The sequence below is a fragment of the Podarcis erhardii genome, assembly GCF_964252035.2.
Source record: "Podarcis erhardii genome assembly, chromosome: 9".
Classification (NCBI taxonomy): Eukaryota; Metazoa; Chordata; class Lepidosauria; order Squamata; family Lacertidae; genus Podarcis; species Podarcis erhardii.
The window spans coordinates 67,441,834-67,465,917 of NC_138512.1; the positions used below are offsets into that span (position 1 = coordinate 67,441,834).

The 24,084-nt window shown below is 42.8% G+C and overlaps 2 protein-coding genes and 3 long non-coding RNA genes across 19 annotated transcripts in view; 3 read left to right on the plus strand and 2 right to left on the minus strand.

The window, feature by feature from the left end:
• LIN54 (lin-54 DREAM MuvB core complex component) overlaps positions 1–19,463 on the plus strand; it is a 35,340-nt gene extending 15,877 nt beyond the window's left edge. For all 6 annotated transcript variants that reach the window (XM_081876801.1, XM_081876805.1, XM_081876803.1 and 3 more), the window contains 11 exons: positions 1,234–1,379; positions 2,732–2,857; positions 5,509–5,725; positions 6,519–6,595; positions 6,740–6,937; positions 9,582–9,673; positions 11,237–11,308; positions 12,628–12,730; positions 12,894–13,031; positions 14,767–14,969; positions 16,107–19,463. In XM_081876801.1, the coding sequence (XP_081732927.1) occupies positions 1,234–1,379; positions 2,732–2,857; positions 5,509–5,725; positions 6,519–6,595; positions 6,740–6,937; positions 9,582–9,673; positions 11,237–11,308; positions 12,628–12,730; positions 12,894–13,031; positions 14,767–14,969; positions 16,107–16,308 (1,574 nt within the window). In that variant the 3' untranslated portion in view covers positions 16,309–19,463. The remainder of the gene's footprint in view (positions 1–1,233; positions 1,380–2,731; positions 2,858–5,508; positions 5,726–6,518; positions 6,596–6,739; positions 6,938–9,581; positions 9,674–11,236; positions 11,309–12,627; positions 12,731–12,893; positions 13,032–14,766; positions 14,970–16,106) is intronic.
• LOC309350483 overlaps positions 1–24,084 on the minus strand; it is a 300,644-nt gene that overhangs the window by 129,508 nt on the left and 147,052 nt on the right. The window lies entirely within an intron of this gene.
• Positions 16,203–20,753, minus strand: LOC309350448. Its single transcript, XR_014160382.1, has 3 exons — positions 20,664–20,753; positions 20,091–20,200; positions 16,203–16,340 (listed from the first exon to the last, which is right to left on the minus strand). It is a non-coding gene; the product is annotated as an uncharacterized lncRNA (long non-coding RNA).
• LOC309350511 lies at positions 22,271–23,217 on the plus strand. The gene is made up of 2 exons (XR_014160452.1): positions 22,271–22,739; positions 23,158–23,217. It is a non-coding gene; the product is annotated as an uncharacterized lncRNA (long non-coding RNA).
• SEC31A (SEC31 homolog A, COPII coat complex component) overlaps positions 23,639–24,084 on the plus strand; it is a 58,357-nt gene continuing 57,911 nt past the window's right edge. For all 10 annotated transcript variants that reach the window (XM_081876647.1, XM_081876651.1, XM_081876652.1 and 7 more), the window contains exon 1: positions 23,639–23,665. The gene's annotated coding sequence lies outside the window, so the exon portion shown is untranslated. The remainder of the gene's footprint in view (positions 23,666–24,084) is intronic.

A 24,084-nucleotide genomic window follows, 5' to 3' on the forward strand; every position in this document is an offset into this window, starting at 1 on the left:
ATCTGTGTTACTGTGGCACTGGCTGACAACAGATATAAAATTTTTAGTGCACATTCTACCCCCTGCTCCTGCCCAAACCACGATCAGATTAAAACCTATGTCAAACCAGAGAGGGTGGTGCCCATGGCAAACTCGCAACATTTCCATATTATACCAACTGGTAACTGTGGTTCAACAGTAACTTGTTAGTTCCAAGAGCCGGCTCAGGGTCAGTTATCACAGATTAGTTATACTTTTGAAATGTCCTTGGACCATCCTGCCACAGATCAAAGAGTGATAAAAGGTGCATTTTCTCCCAATTAACTAGACCCTGCAGTTGAAGAATCTTGGTCTTCAGGGCCATGAAAGACCATGGGAGGCTGTAAAAGCTACTAGATGGTACTTTGGAAAATTTATACTAAACTCCAGGAGAGGTTTACAGTTCTGCAGTATAGTATATTTCCTAACCATACTCCCAATAATCACTGATAAATCAAGCTTCCTTCTCACCCAGCAGGTGGGGACTGAGTGAGGCACTTGAAAAGGAAAAATATACTTGTGCAGCCAGGCTTCTTCAAGGGGCATTTCAACAGAAATGTCTTGTTTTCCTTCTGTGTCTGACTTTTAATCAGAGCTGGAATAACTTGAAGCTGAAGCCTGGAAGGAAACAGGTGGCTCAAGCAGTAATGCAATGCACACAGTCTCATCTTGGGGTGTAAATGCACCCCTGTGGTTTCCACTCATGATTTATTGCTGACAAAAAGTTCTAAAAGAGGGGGTTACTGAATGGGGTTGGTGGAACTTTTCTCGCAAGATTATTAGTTGTAACCAGCTGTTGTCATCTTTCCCTTTGCATTTTGTCCTGCTTCATAACAGGTTTCCATTTTTGTTAGAAATGCAAGCAGTGAGAATTGAATCAGCTGTATTTCTGGTATATCTTTACCTGGAAGTTGCTAACACAAGAGAAAAATAGCTTTTGATCTGGAAGTTTTGATTTTTGGTAGCGTGCTGGAGTCAATTTTGTCTCTCTTTTTCTGTTTTCATTTTATTCTCGGTGGTCTTCAGCTATTTTATTACAAAAAAGAAAACACTGTTAGAAAATGTGAGACATTTCTACTCCGCTACCTGGGGAGAAGGATGAAATGAAGGCAGCACTTCTTCTGCAACAGTGTAGAACAGTGAATTGACATGCTGTTTCTTTCCATGACGCCAGCTATAATCATCAGTTTGTTTCTGTTCTCTTTTTTTCTACAGGTCGAGTTCTTTCGCAGACCACTCCAGGGACACCTCCAAAGACGGTGACTATCTCAGAAAGCGGCATCATTGGGACTACTTTAAGTTCTGCTATACAGCAGACACCAAATAAGATAGCCATTTCTCCCTTGAAGTCCCCCAACAAGGTGAAAAGTCTATTCAGGTTTACAGTTATTTTGGTGTTGCTCTGAAAATGATCCGAAGTAGGATATATTCCATTTAAACATATTTCACCTATTCAAAAGTGGTGATTCATAAATGTGGAAAGTGTGAGTTAAATTCTGTTAATCTGTATTTACCGTATTTTTCGCCCTATAGGACGCACTTTCCCCCCTCCAAAAATGAAGGGGGAATGTGTGTGCGTCCTATGGGGCGAATGTAGGCTTTCGCTGAAGCCTGGAGAGCGAGAGGGGTCGGTGCGCACCGACCCCTCTCGCTCTCCAGCCTTCAGGAAGCTCTCCACAAGCCTTGGGAGCCCGCGGGAGTTCCCATCGGGCTCCCTAGGCTTGCGGATAGCAGCCTGCATCTCAAAGCCTGGGGTGCGCTGTGCAGCCCTGGGCTTCGGTTCCCCGACCTGGTTTGGAGGCTGGCGGCGGGGAGAAGTGTACTTCTCCCTGCTGCCAGCCCCACAAGCTTGGGGGACAGCGGGGAGGCGGAGCGCCGCCATCCCGCTGTTCCCCGACCTGGTTTGGGCTTCAGGCAGATATCCGCAAGCCGTGGGAACCCGGTGTGAAGTCGCGCCGGTCTCCCAAGGCTTGCGGAAAGCTGCCTGTTCTGGGGGCTGGGGTCAGGGGAAGCTCGGGCTTCCCCCGCCCCAGCCCCGCGCCTGGGGGGAAAATAAATTTTTTTCCCTTTATCCCCCCCCCAAAAAAAAACCTGGGTGCGTCCTATGGGGCGAAAAATACGGTACTTAAAATGGTACCTGAGCTTCCAAGTGAAGAACAAGTAACCTGAGCTTCAAGCTGCCTATTTCAACCTGAGTTCGCTTAGTCGGTAGGGCATGAGGCTCTTCATCTCGGGGTTGCAGGTTTGAGCCCAACATTGAGCATTAGATTCCTGCATGGCAAAGGGTTGGACTAGATGACCCTCGTTTTATGATTTATTTTAATCACGTTTCAAATGATCCACAACAACAAAACCTGTAAACTTACTGCCTCTGTTTCTTTTAATGAAATTGGAATTCCCAGATTACCAAACATCTACCAGCTGAGCAAAATTATCGGGGGGCACTTCCTTCTTGCCAGCAGCTTCTGATGCCTAAACCGTTGTAACTTGTTTACCAACCTGGTGCCCTCAGCTGCTTTCAGTACCAGCCAGCAGATGGTGGTTGTAGTCCAAAATAGGTTGGCTCAACAGCATGAAAAGTCTTGTGCATTTGTATTCTGTTCTGATTTTGAAGCTGAATGAGCTGTAGTTGTGTGGAACTGTATTACAGAATGTTTTAGCCTAAGATCTTTGAGTTGTTAAGCAGCTAACAGTGGTGTCTGTCGCCTCGCAGCCTCCAAGCTCACCCCAGAAAGCAGTTGGTGTTCCTCTAAACGTAGCCCTGGGGCAGCAGATTCTCACGGTGCAGCATTCAACACCATCTTCCCCTGGAAAGGCTGTAGCTAACAATACAACTCAGGTATGCAGCGTTCTGGCTCTTGTTCTGAAAGCCTCACCATCAGAGTCCGACTCACAGCTCTGCATAGTTTCAGACACTGTTAACTGTTTATCTATCAAACTTTTGCTTTTGTTTTGATGAGTTGAAATGATACGCTATTGGGAGAAATAGCTTAAAGTAAATTTGGTCACAAACTGGTGCTTACTGTATCTGACATCATTTTTTTTTAAAAAATAATATTTATTCAAGTTTTAAAGATTACAAAGAAAATATTAGAAAAAACAAAAAAATAAAAATAAAAAAATTCAGAAAAAATACAAACAGTTAGGAAAAAAAAGAAAAAAAATACAGCTCAAACCTCTACGTAGCTTTCTTTCCTTTGCTTATTTCCTTGACCTCCTCACACCTCCCTTTTTTGTATTCTAGTTCAATTAAGTATTTCAGCAAATCCTTTCCAGCTTTGTTTTTATCCTAATAATTTATCTTAATATACTGTAATTTTACATTCTCGTCTTTCACCAATTAAAAAGTCAATTTTTACCTAATCCTTTATATCATTTCTGCTAAAACCACATTACTTCATTCCAACATCCTTCTAACATTCCTGGATTTTACAATGTTTCTATAGATAAACTTTGAATTTTTTCCAATCTTCTTTATCCTAGTAATTTATCTTAATATACTGTAATTTTACATTCTCTTCTTTCACCAATTAGCCATCCATTTTTACTTTATTTAATCTTACTTCTCCTTAAAATTGATATATTTGAACTTAATCTCTTAAGACATTTCCCCTAGGGTCATAAAAATTTCATTCCACGATTTTTCCAACTCTCATCAATTTTTTTTTTTTGAAAAAATCTCCATATATACATTTTAAGTTCCCAACTTTCTTCCACCGTCCCCCCTCCCCGGTCTCGGCCCCTGCCGTCAGTTCCATCAACCTCCAACAGTCCATCAACCTGGAGATCTTATGTCCGAGGCTCTTAACTCTTCTTCATGTCCCATCTGCCGATCTTCTTGATAATCCTTGGTGCTAAAAAGCAGATCTCGGGGGAGCTGCAACCCATCGATGCTCATATTCCTTCTTAACAGGTCTGCCAGATTTCCATAGTTAAGGCTAGGGCCCATAAAATATTCCAAATCTTTTTTCACAATTCTTCCAAGTCCAAAGGCCCCAAAAGCTCCAATCTCCTCTTGGCTCAAATTCATATCCCAAAAGTCATTTGATCCCCACATAAGGGGATCTCTCCACCTTTCATTTTCCAAATCAGGCCAGGTTCCCATCTTCAATAACTGGCTTCTCCTAATTACAGTCATATAAGGCCTCATCTTGTAATCCTCCATTTGCCTCTGTAGGGTTAAGGCTCCCCCTTGTATTGCTTTATACTCCACAACAGCAATTTTCTCCTTCTCTAATTCATCAATTTGTTCAGTTAAGAAAGATTCCTGTGCCGGGTTGTTGTCAACTTCTATGCTGATGCCCACTTTTGTTCCCAAAATATCAATACTAGTAGCCATAACATCCATCTGTTTATGCAGCTTTCCCAACAGATAAAATGTCCTATTCAGTACAGACGCTACTTCTTCCTTAGCTGACATTCTTGAGATATTCAAGGTCAAAGCTGGTTTCTCACAGTCTATCTTTATCTTAATGCCAATATCCCAGCTGCACTCTTGTAACAATGTCCCAAAACTCCCTCTAGAGGGAAACAGTCTCCATTTGTCAATCCTTTCCAGCACAGTTCCAAAAGTAGAATAGTAACAGTTCCAGTTACCTTTTCTTCTTTTTTAAACGCAGAAGCGGACGATAGAAACAATGTCTTTCTTTTATGTCTTGACAGCTAGCTGTCAAATTTATCCTGCTTACCGTCGATGAACTTTTTGCAGACCGTTCCCAGGTTCAGAGACGTGGTACTTCGATTTTTAATTTTTCAGCTTCTCCTGCAGACTTCTCCTGCTTCCAAGGGGAATAATAATAATAGTTTCAAACAGTGGGGTTTTAATCCTTTACGTAAGACTTTCCAAGACCTTAGTTAGCAACTTTTTTGCTTCAGTCTATTTACAGAAAGGGAAGTGGACTTCCTGTTTAAACCTTCCCCATTCGGTGCCAAATTAAATTATTTTAAAAGTCCAATTTCCCGTTCTACTCACGGGTTGTTGTTTAAAATCCAATTGTCCACAAAAAGAAGTCAGCGCTCTCCGACAGCGGCAATGCGGCTTTGCTCCGTGCAAAAAGCAGTCGATTCAAAGCACCGCACCGCTCACCATCACGTCGCTCCGGATTCCCGTTACCAGGTCTCCTCGCGTGTAGGGGGGGCACAAAAGGTGCCAGCCGAATCCCAGGTTCACAGGCTTCTCCACCTGTGATTTCTAAGGGTCTCCGCCTTCACCGTGGCGGTTAGACCCTGTTTTTCACGGAGCTGGTTCCTCCGATCGGGAGCAGCTCCGCCATTGCCGGAGGCGCTAACCCGGAAGTCCTGTATCTGACATCATTAATACAAAGTTATAATGCATTTCAAGAGTTTATTGATCTGTGCTTTAAAATGAAGCTTTAAAATGAAGCACAAGGGGGAATAATGCTGACTCACTAGAAACTACTTCTTTGCCAACAATAAAATAGAGGCTGATATATTGACATCACATAAATAACTTTACAACTATTTTAACAGGCTGTGAAATCTTCAGTACAGACCCTTACTATGGGGGGAGTGAGCACATCTCAGTTTAAGACTATCATTCCCTTGGCAACAGCACCCAATGTTCAACAGATTCAGGTACCTGGAAGCAAATTCCATTATGTCCGGCTTGTAACTGCCACAACAGCCAACAGCTCAGCACAGCCAGCCACTCAGAATCCCAGCATCAGCACAGCATCTCTTCAGCAAGGTTAGTAGTCACCATAGTTGAATGTTTTCATGACAATTTTGGAAGTGCTTAACAGAAATGCAAATACAAAGGGCATTAAGTAGGCATATGTTTAACATTCCGTGTTCTGCACCGTTGCTTTGTGCTGGTTGTATGTCCACTCCCAAGTAGGAAAGGTTTCCTAATACTTGTTGGACTAATGATTTAGCCATGAATGCTCATTGTTGATCTTTGACCAAGATTCGGGTGTCCCCATTTATCAGGCAGCCTCCCCTTCTCAGTCCCACCTCCATTGCAATAATTAGGTTTTTTTAAATGAACAGCTTCCAGCAGTGCAAATGCAGACTAATTTTAAAGTTGTAATTGCCACTTAGGGGGTGATACACATTCCTTAGCCATGAAAAGTGTCAGATTGGAAACACTGCTTGTTTACCCTTAATTTTAGGAGATGTATGGTCTTCTTGTGTTGTGTTGCTTTGTTTCACCATGATTTGTCTAGGAGTTGATCAAGTAAATGGTAAACAGCAAAAGTTTGAGGTGTGTTTTGTTGTTCTATCCAAAATTCTGAAAAAACTCGTTTAAAATATTTTTTTCTGTTAAATGATTTCAGCATGTAACAATGCCATAAAAATAGATAACGAAATATCCCACCCTAACCCGGAAGCTGGTGTTCAGGCAATACATACAAAAGAACAACAAAACCAAAATGGCCCTACCTTTAGTATACAGGAGTAACAACCAGAGAAGCTGCATCCTGTAAACATATTTGCACAGAAAGTTGCATATTGTGTCTCATGTTGTTTCTTTTGAGCAGCTAAGCCAATGGTGGTGAATGCAACCCCCGTGAGGATGTCTGTCCCAATTGTTCCAGCAACGCAGGCAGTCAAACAAGTGAGTTTTGCGTCCGCCTACGTACTTAATATGTATTTCTCGTTTTGTACAGTTGGAATTTCCAAAGTAACTTCTCCTGTTGATTTGCAAAGAATAAGATCTCATGTGCAATGAAGGCATCATGGCAATTCCCTTTCCTTGCAGGTGGCGCCCAAACCAATTAGCACAACTTCGCAGATAGTTACTACAAGCCAGCCACAGCAGAGGCTAATAATGCCTGCCACACCACTGCCACAGATCCAGCCAAACCTCACCAACCTTCCCCCGGGCACAGTGCTGGCTCCAGCCCCTGGTGCAGGGAATGTAGGCTATGCTGTTCTCCCGGCTCAGTATGTCACACAGGTATGGCATTGATGTGGAGATGAAATTGACCAAAATATTTAACGAGCGTGTGATGCTTTATAGTGTATAGATTCTTTTACCAAAAATGACCCACTTGGGAGTTAAGGCCAGAAGAATTTCAGAGTTTCCAATGTCTGTGGACACAAAATAAGTGCTAGAAATAAGGTAGGCATAATCCATCGTTTTCTAATCTTTGATACCCAAGACGTTGGGCTTTTTTTCTCCCGCTTTTGGACTAACTGTGGAAGCACACCGTTGTACTGAAGTGGATACACACATTCCCTCTCCCAGGATGTCCCCCCCCCCTGGAATTTTCCCAGGCTGCCAGCTGTGCTGCAGGCTGTATCAGGGCACCTTTCCACATGGGGAGATGTCGATGCCCATATGTTGGCAGGAAAAAAACCACAGTCCTGCACAGGACCTTCTTGAAAGACGTGGTTGCATTTCACTTCAGCCCTTCTCTCATCACACTAGTGTAACCCAGCACAGTTTGGGAACTGCTGGCCTGATGAAACTTACTGATAGTACCACTAGTAAAAGATGCTGCATATGCTTGGAATGCGGCAAGACTGAGGAACACCTGTGGATTGCTGCTGTCTTCTTTTGGAAAACATGGGATAGAAAATTGCATGTAGAGCAGCTGCATAGAGGCTTACCGGTCCAAATCATTGAGAGTAGCCCTCTCATGGAAAACAGCAACATCCCCCACGCTCTCCCTTGTAGCCAGATAGTCTGGCAGAGCTGAAAGAAATGAGAGCTTCAGTGTGACTTAATTCATGGAGTATATGGCCAGGTGGAATTCCTTTGGTGCACGGCCCAAGCAGATGACGTATCTTCTGCCAGAAAAAGACATTAGGAAGAACTTACCCCACCAGCAATTGAAATACAAAGCAGGCAAGAAAGAAGGAGCCTTTTAATATGGATGGAAAGAGGAAGGACCATTGTTCGCCATCATGACAGCTGAGAAGAGATGGTTGCCAAAATGATGATACTCCGGTTTTGTAAATGCACAATCTCATTCCAGCCAGCTTGGAGGATTGCTTTGAAATAAAGCTGAGTTCCAACTGTTCCCAAACAAAGCTGAAAATGGAAGATCTTCTTTGCTGGAAAAATCAGACTTCTCTCTGGAGTGTAAAGTTCAAGTGCATTCTAAGAACTAAATAATAGAAGATTGTGGACTTCATGGAGATAAGCAGAAAATACTCTTGTTCTCTGTTATTAAAATTAATTTCCCTTTAAATACCTTTACGGGGAAATGAGAATGTGGGATTCTGAATCTAAAAACAAGAATGATCCTATTAAAATGGTTGGAAAAGCAAGGGCAACTGATGAAATTTATTTTATGTGTTAACCCACCATCACTATGCCTCAAGGCCATGAAGGTCATCAGAAATTCATCTGCTTAACAAAAGGGTGTTGCCGGGGAGACGTAGGACCTCAGCTGTCTTCCTCTTTGAAAATTTCTCTGCTTCTCCAAAGGAAGCAGGCATGAGGGATTTTTCAGCTTGCAAACAGCTTTCCTAGCTAACGCAGTCCTAGCAGAAGCTCGTCTGCAGGTGGTTCCTGTCCCTAAAGTGGAGAGAGTGGTGAAAAGCTGAGAGCTGATTGCACAAGAAGGTGATTTCTTATAGCCAATATGTAGCATGTTAATGGTTTTGTCACTGGAAAAGGTACAAGGAAAAGCTATGTCAACTGACACCCCCTCTGCCACTTTTCCAGCTTCACTACCATGCATTCTGAATCAAAATAGGATACTTGGAGTAGGACCCTAGTTTTCCATAATTCCTAGTTTTCCATAGATATTTTCTGCTGATACCACAAAATGAGTTCCAGCAGTCCTCTTTCAGGTGTGTGAAAATCCCCATATAGTTTAGCAACAACAAAAAGATCAAAAGAAAAGCGTATGCTGCTTTGACAGGCTCTTTGGCAGGCATAGGCAAACTCGGCCCTCCAGGTGTTTTGGGACTACAATTCCCATCATCCCTGACCACTGGTCCTGTTAGCAAGGGATTATGGGAGTTGTAGTCACAAAACATCTGGAGGGCCGAGTTTGCCTATGCCTGCTTTTTGGGCTATATAATAGTGCAGCTGTGGAGGAATTCTAATGGGATTATAAATGGAAAAACCGCTCTATGTATTTCCCAAATAAAGTTTTTTCCTACTATTTTTTATCTGACCATGAAACTTAGGCGTGAGAAATTGAAGGAGCTTTGACAACATAAACTGCTAATCAGGTGTAATATTTTAATTTAATTCTCAACAGACTTTTAGCCAAATGGAGTGTTACGGTTCCTGAATTTTTTAATCCTGTCACAAAAAAGTGTGGTGCTATGAGACATTATTGTTATTTTTATGTTTAGACAGGTTTTTAATCTAGTTACACTGTTCTAAGAGGACTGTTGTATCATAAGAGATGTGAGGCTTCCATTAGCACTAGAAAATTAGGTACACATTAAACATGAGGTTATAATCCAGTTTCTAGGACAAAAGCCCTCCAGTCTAAAAATAGTAGTGAACATCTTCTTCTGACTCTTAATGACGGAATAAAAAGTGTTTGGCCAGCTATTTGCGCAAGTACTAATCTGCAAACGGTATGTCATGTACTGACTTCGTGTTCTGACTTTGTGAATTTATTTATTTTTAGCTACAGCAGTCATCCTACGTATCAATAGCAAGCAATGCCAATCTTAGTGGGACATCTAGTATCCAGACCCAAGCCCGCCTGCCATTCAATGGGTATGTATTGTGTAGATGTGTTTTAAATAATCATTGCACAGCACGGAAAGACAGAGGATTGGGAGAAATATTTGGAGTAGTTCGGTGTTCAGCTGCTGAAGTGGTAGGGCATCTGCCTTGCATGTAGGAGGTCTCTGGTCTCAGAATATCCAAATAGGGTTGATATTTTGCTTGGTCCTAAAAAGATACTTCCCAACTGTGAATTTTTGCAGGGTTTTTTCCCCCTTATGTGCCAACCCAGTTACATTTTGCTTTATATGAAACCAGAGTCTTAAAATAGATAAAGATCTTACAGATGTAAAAACAATTCTCTCTACCCATAAAAACTAGCTAAAATTATTTAAATCCTACCCAGGTTCCAAAAGGAAAAGTCCCACAAGAGTAGGGCAGGCACACCGAACACCTCTGCACATATTTTTATTCCTAATGAAGAGACTGCACAATCTTGGTCAAGCGTATTGTTTCTCGTGGTTTGTTTATATGGGGGTAGTACAGTAGATCCCAAATATCTGGGCACACTTTGTTATTACACCTGAAAAAATTAATTTTAGAATGTGGAAGAGTAAAACTTACAACTGCTTTTTGAAGAGCCTCCCCCCCCCCCATGCATGAGTCACTGATATGTTTAGCCTGGAAAAGAGGAGGTTAAGGGGTGATAGGATAGCCATATTCAAATATATAAAAGGATGTCACATAGAGGAGGGAGAAAGGTTGTTTTCTGCTGCTCCAGAGAAGCGGACACGGAGCAATGGATCCAAACTACAAGAAAAAAGATTCCACCTAAACATTAGGAAGAACTTCCTGACAGTAAGAGCTGTTCGACAGTGGAATTTGCTGCCAAGGAGTGTGGTGGAGTCTCCTTCTTTGGAGGTCTTTAAGCAGAGGCTTGACAACCATATGTCAGGAGTGCTCTGATGGTGTTTCCTGCTTGGCAGGGGGTTGGACTCGATGGCCCTTGTGGTCTCTTCCAACTCTATGATTCTATGATTCTTTATGGGCATGCCTGCTTAACTGAAAGGACACAGCCCCAAAGAAGCAACTTTTAGGGAGATGCAACTGAAAACAGCCTCATGAGGCCAGGTGAATTTGCTGAGTCTTTACTTTTGGAGTGACTGAATGATCCACTTACAGCTGATGCTCATGCAAAGCAGAATTACTAGCCCCTGACAGAAACTAAGCAGAAGAAAGCAATGCCAGAGTAGGCGATCATTCAGAGAAGCATTAGATAACCTCTGTTATGCATTATACAATGGACTTATAGGACAGTTATACTGATTTATTTTTTTATCCTGATGCAGTAGCATTTTTCTTCTGGCACCACAGTTTGGGAATTACTTTTCTGATAAGTCATTTGGTGGAATCACTTGATCTGGAGGCACCTAAGATGCTCCTGCTCTCTGACCTTGGCACAAGGTGGGCTAGGTTGTGTAATCTGAACTGTGGGGAACAGATGGGTCAATGGTCCCATTATTGTTATTGCACATCTCAAATGACACAATAGCTAATCAACATTTTGTCGTTTGGGCCCAAAAAATGACTGAAGTCATTAAAACTGTTTTACAGAATAATTTCCTCCGAATCGGCAAATCGTCCCAGAAAGCCATGCAACTGTACAAAATCACTGTGTCTTAAGCTGTAAGTATAACTTTTACTTTTTGCCATCTTGAAATGTTAAAAGTAAAACCCTGTTTTTCCATCAGCAATAAAGTGCATGCATTACAGCAGAGGTAGCTAAAATCTTATTGGGCTCCCAGCACAGCCACTGGTCAGGGATGTTGGGGTTGTAGTCTAGCAGCATGTTAAACCCATTACAGATAAAATCTTGTGTTAGAGGAAGATCATGTTGAGGCCACATTTCCCATATTTAAGGTTGTTATCTTAATCTCACTCTGCGGTAGATACTATCTTTTGCATTTTAGACTTGGATAAAACTTGCGCACTGCTGCTGAGCACCATGTGCGTTATAGGATGAGGCCTCCTTGTGTAGTGATGTGTTCTTGAGATCAAGATATGTGAGTGGGCAAAGAGGCTAAACGATGTTGCCTGCAACACATCCTGTTTGGCTGAGTAGGAAGTTCAAGCAACTTTTCAGTATGCTGAATGCAAGCTCCTCCCAGTTCTAATTTAATGGCTACTAAGTTGAAGGGGGGGACGCGGGTGGCGCTGTGGGTTAAACCAGTGTTTTCCAACCTTGGATCTCCAGCTGTTTTTGGACTACAACTCCCATGATCCCTAGCTAGCAAGATCAATGGTCAGGGATGATGGGAATTGTAGTCTGAAAACAGCTGAAGACCAAAGGTTGGGAAACACTGGGTTAAACCACAGAGCCTAGGGCTTGCCGATCAGAAGGTCAGCGGTTCGGATCCCCGTGATGGGGTGAGCTCCCGTTGCTCGGTCCCAGCTCCTGCCAACCTAGCAGTTTGAAAGCACGTCAAAGTGCAAGTAGATAAATAGGTAACGCTCTGGCAGGAAGGTAAACGGTGTTTCCATGCACTGCTCTGGTTTCGCCAGAAGCAGCCTAGTCATGCTGGCCACATGACCCGGAAACTGTACGCCGACTCCCTTGGCCAATAAAGTGAGATGAGTGCCGCAACCCCAGAGTCCTCCGCGACTGGTCAGGGGTCCCTTTACCTTTTAAGTTGAAGGGGGAAAGGCCTGCCCTTTCCTTTTCCTTCAGGGCCAAGCCACACTAGCTTTCTTCCTTGTGGGTGGAGTGTTGGAAGCCCTTTCTCTCCAGAGTTGCAAAGCCCCCGTGGTTCTGGCCTTGGGTTGTTGTTTTCTCCGCGAGACTCGTGACAACAAAGTTTGAGAGTTGCTGTTAAACCCACCTGGAAGGCTGACCTGCCTGCCATGAGTGTGGTTGGAGGAGCCATGCAACCCCTTGCAATTCACGCTTGTTGTGCCGTCCTTTTGGGCGTTTTGTGTTCAAGCTTCACACGAGATTTCCCTTTCAGGTACTGCGATTGCTTTGCCAATGGCGAGTTCTGCAACAACTGCAACTGCACAAACTGCTATAACAATCTGGACCATGAAAATGACAGACAGAAAGCAATCAAGGTAAAGCTCTTCCCTTTCTAAAGCAAAACCAAACCTTGACAAAAAGACTTTTGTCTTTTGTGACCGGATGAAATGGTGTCTGCCAGTTCCTCCTGTGAAAGTCTGGGTTTGCGTCTCCAACACTTGCATGTGGTGATGGATTTCTTTGCATCTGCCTTGCTAGGCCTGCCTTGACAGAAACCCAGAAGCCTTCAAGCCTAAAATAGGGAAGGGGAAGGAAGGCGAGTCGGACAGGCGGCACAGCAAAGGTTGCAACTGCAAGCGGTCTGGATGTCTCAAAAACTATTGTGAATGCTACGAGGTAAGACCCAAAGTCTGCTGTATTTCTCTCCTCTCAGTACTTTTTTGTCACTGCCCTCCCTTGATTCAGTCTCGCAGCATCTCCATAGTGGTTCCATTTTTATTTTTTTTAACACACACTTATATTAGGCTCACAAATGTTATGTGAAATCCTAATACAGTGGTACCTCTCGACGCGAACGGGATCTGTTCCGGAGCCCCGTTTGCATCCTGAAGCGAACGCAACCCGCGTTTGCTCGTGGGCGGGTTGCGATTCGCCGCTTCTGCACATGCACATGACGTCATTTTGAGCATCTGCGCATGCGGCGAAACGTGGAAGTAACGCGCTCCGTTACTTCCAGGTGGCCGCGGAGCGCAACCCGAAAATATTCATCCCGAAGCTACTTCAATCCGAGGTATGGCTGTACCTCTACAGTGGTACCTCAGGTTACAGATGCTTCATGTTACAGACTCCGCTAACCCAGAAATAGTACCTCGGGTTAAGAACTTTGCTTCAGGATGAGAACAGAAATAATGCAGTGGGAGGCTCCATTAGCTAAGTCGTACTTCAGGTTAAGAACAGTTTCAGGTTAAGAACAGACCTGTTCTTAACCCGAGGTACCACTGTATCCCTGTTTTAAATCCAAGGCTATCTTCAGCCACAGGAAACCTCTTAACTAAAAATTCCTACAGTGCTTCTGGAAAAGACTCAGGCTCTGACTTTGGGCAACCTCCACAGAGAAAGGAGTTCAGAGCCAGGAAGTAGCTTAACAAAGGCATTCTGCCATGTTTCTGCTTACTGTGTGACATCCATATAACTTCAGGAGCCCCTTGCAGACTTGACTTCTACCTATATGAGAATGGGAGAACAAAAATCTCCAATAGTTGAAGGATTTTATCCCCTAATTTTGAAGCATAATGAAAGATCAGTGATGCACTATTGCAGATTAGGCAGTCCTATTTATCCGGCTGATATTGCACTGAAAGGTGTGTGCTAAACAATAATCATTTTGAATACACAAATAAATCTGTGATTTTACAACACACAGCAAAACAATACCTCAAAGACCGCCTCTCCCCATATGAACTGATCTGGACCCTGTGAAAATCATCTGAGGCCCTTCTTCCTGTGCCTCCTCCACAAGAGGCCCGGAGGGTGGCAAAATGAGAATGGGCCTTTTAAGCAGTGGCTCCCGATTTGTGGAATGCTCTCCCCAGGAAGGCTTGCCTGGCACCTGTGTTACATACCTTTAGTGCTTGGCAAAAATTGTTCCTCTATAACCAGGCTTTTAACATTCTATGGCCTTTCTGCAGGGCCTGCAAGACAACAGCTGTTCTGCCTGGCCTTTGGTTTGGACTCAGTCTGACCCTTATTTTTCCCTCCCCTTATGGTTTTGATCTATGGGCTACTATTAAAATGAGGCTGCATTTTAAATTGTATTTTTAATCTGTATTTTTAATTGGTCCCTCCCCCTTATGTTCTTACTGTAATTTTACTGGTGTTAGCCGCCCCGAGCCTGGCTCTGGCCGGGGGGGGGGGGAGGGGTATACATAAATTATTATTATTATTATTATTAGTAGTAGTAGTAGTAGTAGTAGTAGTAAACTTGTTTCTGGAAAGGGTTTTTTGTGCTTTTATGTATTTTGTGTTCTCATTTTGTATTTTTATGTTGCGAACTGCGCTGTGAACTTTGGATGAAGGGTGCTATACAAATTAAATAAATGAATGAATAGGCTTTTGTTTTTCTCCTGTTCAGGCAAAGATCATGTGTTCTTCAATTTGCAAATGTATCGGCTGCAAGAACTTTGAAGAAAGCCCAGAGCGGAAGACGTTGATGCACTTGGCTGACGCTGCTGAAGTGCGAGTCCAGCAACAAACTGCCGCAAAGACAAAGTTGTCCTCGCAGATTTCAGACCTGCTGACAAGGCCAGCCCCGGTGTTGACCAGCGGAGGGGGAAGGTGTGCTTACTTCCATTTTGTTGATGTCATGCAGTCTCCTCTGTGCTGTTAAAAAAATTAGTGCTGTAGGTTGAGAGAAATAGAGGGAGGGCATGGAAATAACTTTTGGGGAGCAGAGTGCCTCCTCCTGCCTCACTTGCCTGGGCTCATATTTTATTCTGCTGCTCTTGCAGTTGCTAGACGTGGAACAAGTACCGTATTTTTCGCTCTATAGGGCGCACCGGACCATAGGGCGCACCTAGTTTTTTTGGGGGGGGGGAATAAAAAAAAATTATCCCCCCCCCCGGTCTTGGCTTCCTCTTTAGCCACGCACAACTCTCCAGCCGGGAGAGGCTGCACGTGGCTTTGGGAGAAGCCAAGACAGTGAGCGGGATGGATCCTGCTAGTTGTCTTGACTTCCTTTTTAGCCACGGGGCTGGGGCGGGGGAAGCCCGAGCTTCCCCAGCCCTCAAAACAGGTCCGGGAGTGGGGGCGAGGTTGCGCAAAACGTCGCCTTCGCTCCCGGAGCTTGCTGCTATCCGCAAGCCTTCTGAGCCCGGTGGGAACTCCCGCCGGGCTCCGAAGGCTTGTGGATAGCTGCCCAAAGCCCGGGGTGCGCAGCGCTGTGCTCCCCGGGCTTCAGGCTGCAGGCTGCTATCCACAAGCTTTCGGAGCCCGGCGGGCACTCCCACCGGGCTCCGAAGGCTTGCGGATATCTTCCTGAAGCCTGGAGAGCGAGAGGGTCACGAAAGCCTGCATTTGCTCCATAGGACGCACACACATTTCCCCTTCATTTTGGGAGGGGAAGAAGTGTGTCCTATAGAGCAAAAAATATGGTACATAGTACTACACATTAATGGGTGTGTGTACATGCTGTTTCCCTGCCTTTTCCCTTTAGCTTTTAAGGGCTTTAAACCCCTTTAAACCTGGAGGGAGGGATCTGTGGAAATGATGAATGAAAGTCATTGTCAGCCTGGATTTATAAAGATTGTGGAGAAAAAGAAAAGCACATTGCTATTCTTACGGAAGTGTGTGTTTGAGGAACTGCATCTGATCTTCCTTGCTTTTACAGATAGATATCTTGATACTTAATTTAGGGGGAAAAGGAGTCTGATTGTCAGTTATAATGTGCTACGGCTTGTTCTTGTTTTCTTCTAGGTTGCCATTTACGTTTGTAACGAAGGAAGTTGCCGAAGCGACGTGTGACTGCTTACTTGCGCAGGCGGAGCAGGCGGAGAAGGCAGGAAAGTCGAAGGCAGTAGCAGAACGGATGATTCTAGAGGAGTTTGGACGTTGTCTGATGAGAATCATTAATTCAGCAGGAAAGTCCAAAAGCGACCCTTGTGCCATGAACTGCTGACTCTTGAAATGAGCTGTGGTCTGAACGGGACACTAAAAGGCACAGGGACACTTTTTAGTTCACATCAGATGTAGTTTTAGTCCATTCTTAATTTGGTGCTGCTTAGTTTTCATTGGTGTATGTTAATATTGAAGCTTTGTAATGACGTGTACCTTTTTAGCTTAACACTTTTACTTCATGCATATGGCGTGTATCTTTGTCCTCTCAACTTCATGGGACTGCACAGAGTTGAGAATCTCGCCCCCCCCCCCGCCCCCATTTCTCTCTTAAAAAACGTTTCTTCTGGCAATTCTTTTTAAATTATTATTATTTGCAATGTATAGTGTTATATTTTGTATGCAGGTAGGTGGGAAGACATCCGACAGGCAGACTTTCAGGAACATCTCTTTTCAAACCCAGTTGAAATGACATTTGGCCAGCATCACAACACAGATTTTGTTGCAAAAGCGAATAGCAGTACATCCTTGGATAAGGCAATGTTGAAAGGAAGTCAGTTAAAATAAATATTTGCTGGAAAGCAGTAGTTGCCTTGTTAGCCACAGTCCTGACTTCAGCAGGGAAGTTTATTGTGCAGATCTTACTATTAGTATATATTAAGAATAACGCATTATCAGAGCTAGACCCAGAAATATCTAACTATGATATACAAAAAATCAAGGTGAAAATTTATATCATAGCCTCAAACAGCATAAAACAACATTTATAGTAAGTTTTTTAAAAATAATGTATCACTGTAATACATATTCCAAATTTTAATAAACTGTTTTCATTTGATTTCAGAGAGATTATCAATATGTTGTTTGACAAATTTTAATGTTGCTAGGGATTTTTAAAAACATTTCTGCTAGGTCCCAAATGTTAGCCAACCCCCTCTGAAGGTTTGAAGGCAAATATCTCTCTCTGTCTTGAATCTAGCTATCCTTTTAAGGCAGTAATCAAGTTTTCATGTAACTTCCTGATCTTTTTAAGAGTGTCTCTTTGAGATATGTGACTATACTTGCCAAAGGATCTTCTGGTAGCATTAATACCACTTATATTCATTGATACCTTACAACTCCCCCAAATCATTTAAGCTTTGTACCCTTCCAGTGCATGAGGTTTGGGGGAGGGATCATTTATTGGGTTAATGATGGAAGATGTAAGCAATGCTCAATGATGCTACGTACCCTCTAAAGAGCACTTTGCAATGTGCCACACCTTTTAAATTGATATATGGGTGCAAGGGGAACATAACTCTTAGTCTATATAAAAGGTTACATGGTTTTGCTCACTGAAAGCCCCAAACTATTTCCCCACTATCCAGATACCAGCCAAGATCCCAAAAGCACATGAGTACTCATGTGCCTCTTGAGTTTCTCAAACAGCAGTTTCCCCTTCCCTCAGACTCCATAGCAAATTGTTTTGAAGGGGGATTTTGAAAATGAATTTGCAGTTGGCCTGGGGGGGGGGGGAGTAAAAAAAAAAATCCCCTTAAGGCCAGCTAAAATGGCTCTTTGGCTCCCAGCTAGTCAATGGGAATACTTAATGGTTCAAGGGTGTCTTCAAATGACCTACTTGGTTTTTATTTTAAATGTGATCAGTGAGGTGTTGAGGGTTAAACTTCTAAAGATGTGGTGTTTTATTGTGTTTTAACAATGTGGTAGTCACCTGCAGATTTGAGGAAGCTGCACTCTATGGCCACAGTCCAACACTGCTTCACTTAATCCCATTGAGTTCGACAGATTTAAGTGCACCTGTGTCTGTTAGATTGTGGCCACAGTGCATCAAACAACAGAGCTTTCCATTCAGAAATTTATCCGAAGTAAACTGCATCTGCCTTGCCACTCGCTGTATCATTTTGTTTTTGTTTCTGTTTTTGTATACACCTCAAGTTTTAGCTTACTTATTAAAAAGTATGAAGTATGTTTTAGCAGTGCAGTGGCTGACACTTCCTTGTAAGACAAAGCTAAACCTCATAATTCCTTGGTGGAACAGAACCCCCACTCCACCCCCACCCCCCATGAAATAGCATTATTTTGAGTGGAGATGCTTCAAAGCGAAAGCCTTTGTAACAAATATTATTAAATTGCTAAACACACTTGCATGGTTTTCTAATGCAGCAAATGATTCAATCATTCTAAGTTTCATGAATGGATATAAATCTCATGCTTGAATTAGCGAGCACTTGCTAATATCTTAGTCTGCTCTGTAATACTTCAGTTCTTTACCCCCAAAGGGACAGCATAGAACTGTACATATATATTTTGTTTTGTAACTGTGTATGTATGCACATAGCAGGCTCGCATATACGTACACTTTACCCTGAAAGGGAAGCTGTTTTTCCTTTTACCAGAATTGTTTTATGAGTAGAACTCTTGACTTGGAGTCAAAAGTCCGTGTGTTACCTTTTCAGAGTAGATGGTGAAGCTCACCTTTTTACTAATTCCATAAGTGTCCATACGATAAGAGATGTATAAATGTAAATTAGTGTAAGTGGATAAAATAATACTTGATCAAGTTATTTTTTTGAACATGCATACTTTGATCTAGAACTAAATATGTGTTTAATTTTGTACATACTCTGTGTCTTATTCTAACTTGCACCTTTTGTGATGTGTATTTATAAGTGTGCAGAAAACCTTTTGTGAAGTTTGGATTCCGGTTGTAGATTATGTATGATGGAATTGCGTGTAAAAGATATGAAGAAGGTGCAATCAAAGATGTACTTTTCTGTTCCCCACTCCCCCCCCCCCTTTAGAACAAGCTCTTTCCTGTATTTAGCTTGGTTCTTCCCATCTTCTTACTCTTGCTTTTGTGTTTTTGAACATGGTTCCCTGCATGAAACTGCTGAACAAGTTAGTTAAAATTAACATCAAGATACTGGGAGGAATCTACGAAACACTCGTGCAGTACAACGTCTCCAAATTAGTGTTTCTCCTGCATTTCTGGCATGATTGGAAAGTGCCCAGCTGGAATGCTTTTGTATCATACCCATTGTCAGCAGATTTTGAGAGGGGAGGGTGTCGGGGATTAATTTTCTAGTTCTGGTTTACATCTAAAATAGATTGAAATTTATATTTACTAGACCTATTCAAAGAATACACTTTTCTATATTGTAAAAACAAATGTCAGATAAATCACAAAGAAAAAAAATAAAAAGTTTATACTATTCTGTACACGTGAATGTTTGCACTTTTTTCTTTGATAAGAACCTTTACATTCCTCATTACTACCAGGTTTTATTAGCATTATGAGGGCCAAAATGAGGCAATTTCCTTGAGAGGAATTTGTCTGAGCTTAAAATGCTTTATCATCTTAAATCCTCAATATGTTCAATGCAGAATTTCTTCTCTTTCCTCCCCAGCTGTCCTCTTCCCATACATTTTCCTTGTTGAACAGGACGTAGCCTTGGTTTTATTTGATTCATCATTTGTTCCCCATAATTCACTGGCAAGTCATGTTCCTTCTCGCTTTACAACGTTGCAAAACTGTGGCATTTCGCTTGGCCCTCCTATCAGATGTCAAATAGATAAACAATTACATGACTTTCCATAGACATCTCAAGGCAGACCTGGATCAAGAAGCTTTTAATGTCTGTTGTTTCGTTGTGTGTTATATATTCTGTGTTATATAACACAGAATTATATTTCGTTATATTGTTATATTTCGTTGTGTGTTATATAATCAGATGGGCAGGATACAAGTAATAAATTATTACTATTATTATTATTATTATTATTATTATTATTATTATTATTATTATTATCACCCCACTCTGGATGGTTCGTGAGAGCCACACTCACCATCAACATTGGGCAATACTGGTGTGCTTTGGCACAGGCCTCAACTGCTGAAGGTGAATGAAGATGCTGCTGTTTTTCTTCTGTCAATGAAAACTGATGTTATGATGTTACTACAGGGCTGAGGATATAAAACAGGACAACATCATTAAAACTAGGCTGTTTTGTGAAGTCCTCAGAGGTAAGCATGCCTGGATAGCTTCATAACTTCATGCACTTTAACGAACGCTGAATTTTAGCCAAGATTTCGGCCTCCCGTCAACGTCCTCTCCAGTTTCTTAAGTCCACAACTCGACTGCACAGCCAAAGTCTTACGTGCAGTGGCTCCCAGTGCTTTGTAAACATTGGCTGGATTCTCCAGGAGTGGAAACTTTTTAGAGAAAAGTCATTCTACCAACTTATCACTGATTTTCGCTGCACCATCATGTGGCAGCAAGCCCTAATAAGCAGGAAGTGCTCCTGTCCCAAATACTACACGGATATGAAAGGAGTCCTGTGCAACAAGGCATCTCATTTGATTCCTCACAACAGACTTGTGAGGGAGGACAGGCAGAGAGAGGCATTGGCTGGCACCACCTCCAGGTTGTACACACTGGGAGCTTTCATGGGAATTCAACCCCTGGTCTCCCAGGGTCAGAGTCCGACGCCATAGCCACTAGGCCACATTGCTTCTGTGATAGGATTTTTGAGGTCTTAGATATATGTTAATGTTCATAAGCGTACCAACCAGGCACATACATAGATCAGCACAGGAAGACCAACCTGGAACCATTTTGATTCCTAAACTGAGCAAATGTTTTCTCTGCAAGGTCAAAGTCGGAAACCTCCCCATTCTCTCTTTCCTCACAAATCCTGTCTTAAGGGCACATTTAAGATATGAATAGGGTGTGAACCTGTGACCTGGCCCAGGAACTAAGTATTTATCATTACAGAAGACTGCCCAGGCTCTCCAAGCAATCCAATCAAGTGACCTGCCAGACAGGAGATAAACAACAGGTGAAAAACAACATTCAAATTTCTGTTTTAGATCGCCTTTTTTGCGATGTAGGTGTGATGTATCTGAGGGGTGGTCTTAGGTTACACCCCTTCTGTGATGTATGTATGATGTTTCTGGGGGTGGTCGTGATCTAAAGGACCCCTGACCGTTAGGTCCAGTCATGGCCGACTCTGGGCGCTCATCTCGCTTTACTGGTGGAGGGAGCCGACGTACAGCTTCCGGGTCATGTGGCCAGCATGACTAAGCCGCTTCTGGCGAACCAGAGCAGCACACGGAAACCCCGTTTACCTTCCCGCCGGAGTGGTACCTATTTATCTACTTGCACTTTGAGGTGCTTTTGAACTGCTAGGTTGGCAGGAGCAGGGACTGAGCGACAGGAGCTCCCCCCGTCACGGGGATTCGAACCTCCGACCTTCTGATCGGCAAGCCCAAGGCTCTGTGGTTTAACCCACAGCGCCACCCGCGTCCCATGATCGTGATCTACAGCGTGGGAATTTTAAAATTCTTTATAAGACCTTGTGCGCCATTGTTCTGGCTTCCTCCTCCTCTCCTGCAGGTGAGGGGAGCACCCTGTTGCAACAGATCAATAAAGATCAGGCTTATTAGCTGCTTTTGCTTCTCAATATTATCTGGTTGGCCTCTGTTATCTTCTCCTACCAATAGGGAACCTAAATAAGGACTCTCTATGGGCTCTTGGATACCTCATAAGAGAAAAGGGCAATTTTTGTTTACAACACTTCCTTCCTGGACGTCACAGACTTCTTATACACAGTAATAATATTTTTTTCCCGCTCCCTCGCGCTGGGCTCAGAGCGGCGTCGCTCTAGAGCTCGGCATCTTTGTGGTGAGAGCCCTATCGAACGGAAAGCACGGGTGGGTTTCGGAAACCGCCCGCGTCAAGGAGGAACGTGCATGCGAGTCTACATGGTTCGTAGCTCTACGTGCTCGCCACCGTTCGTTGAAAGGCCGTTCAAACCGCCGCCCTCGCGGATTTCGTTTTCCTTATTGGCTCCCCTTCCTTGCCTGAAGCCCTTTCTGATTGGCTCGCGCTTCCTCTCCGTGTGTGTATATAACCGTTCTTCTCATTGGTCAGTTCTTCTTTAAGGCTCCGTACTTCCGATTGGTTGCTTTTCCTTTCTATCATTCGTACTTCAACGTACTTCACCCGCGTACCAAAAGCGGAAGAGGATGTCAGGGCCCAATCAAAAGCAGCGTACGGCTAAGAGCCAATGAGAGCACGGCCGCGCTAGGCGCGAGGTTGGCTATACCCGCGTGCTTTGGCAATTCAATTCCTTTCGGGTTTCGTCCTTGGTGGAGTGCGGGTCTCAGCGTAGAATATGGGGGTTTTACAGTAGCTTTGTACTTAGGTTCATTTAACGGGGTGGGCGGACGATTATTATGACTACTGTTGTTATTTTTCGTCTTCCCCCTTTAAATGTATTTAATTTAAAATTAAATATATTAATTTAAATACATTTAAATGTATTTAATTGCCACTAATTTGGAGTCTAGTGAGAGGCACTTGAAAAATTGCCGGGGGGGGGTACCCAAAACAAATTTTCCCAATTTATTGGGGGAAGCTGGGGACCCCCACTCCGTTTTCTGTAGTCTTTTCCAGACCTTCAGGCTTGAGTGGAACTTTTCACTGTGATGAGGTGGGTCCATTTCTTCTGGTTAAGGGAGAGTCTCTCTAGTATGTACTGTGGTTGCTTTCTTGTCATAACTCGTAACTCCCTTCCACCCCAATCCTTCAAATGTTGCCTTTGTTGCAACAGGAGACAAGTTAGGAATAATCATCATAACTTGTCATTTATAAGTTATTTTTTATACCCTGCCCATCTGGCTGGAAGAAATTACAGTACTTGGCACAAATTGCTAGGCAACGTTCATAGCCACGAAGCCATAACTTCCTAAGACAGAACTCAGTACTGGAATATTAGTGCTCCTGGTTATTCAGTACAGTGGAGGCAGCAGTGAGACCTCTGTAATGTTGCTTGAAGGTGCACCCCCACTTCTGATAAGACTTGCAGGTAGTCTTAATATGTGTTTTATGTGTCCTTTTTTGTTTTGCAGAGGGAAAGGAGAATTGCTTTTTCCATAGATGGGGACTTCATGACAAACTTCTTGAGGTATGTCTGTTGCTCTGAACATCATTTGGCATAGGTTTTGTACTTTTATATTTTGAGCACTTGTTTTCGCCAGTGTCATAAAAAATGTTCATTTTCCTTGTTGATTTATGGAAGTTTTAGTACAAAGTAGTATCCTTAAAATGAGTGGAATCTACTTTTTTAAAAAAGCTCCCAAATTGAACTTGATTTCAGGTAGATTCAACATCAGTATTGTAGGTTTCCTTTTCATTTCTGCTGGTACTTGCCTGGTGTCCGGTGATTAAACCTTTTTTTGCTGTTCACATCATGATTTACTGTGATTACTATTCTTGAAGATGAGGACACAGGATTTAAAGTAACATTTCAGATTCTTGAACATTGTATTTTCTATATCTCTAGCTATCTTTTGATATTTACTTAATTATAATTCATTTTCCTGCTTTTAGGCATAAAGAATCTTCCAGGATAATCAGGTAACATTTAAAGCATTTGTGAAAATGGCAAAATTAAGAGCTAATACTCACGAACCTCTTGTCCATGCAAGTAGATCTGAGTTGTAGGGGGGCATGGTTTGTCATTCTACAATCCTGTGGTCTTGGGTAGCTGAAAAAAGTACTGCTGTGATCATTCTGTATTTATGTTTTCCTATTAAAACATGGTGTCCATGTGAACCATGTTAGGTTTGCTCAGATGGGTAGAAACTATTGTGCAAATCAGCTCCAGTAAATATTCTAGATTTTGTGCATAGTTGACACACACAGAAAGTTTTTTTAGATATGTGCATGATATATAATGTTTGTACCCTGCTGTCTTAAGTATTTGGAACAGTGTATGTATAGCTCCCATATAGTTTTCCCATATAAGCAGCTTTAGCTTCAGCAGTAGAATTGCA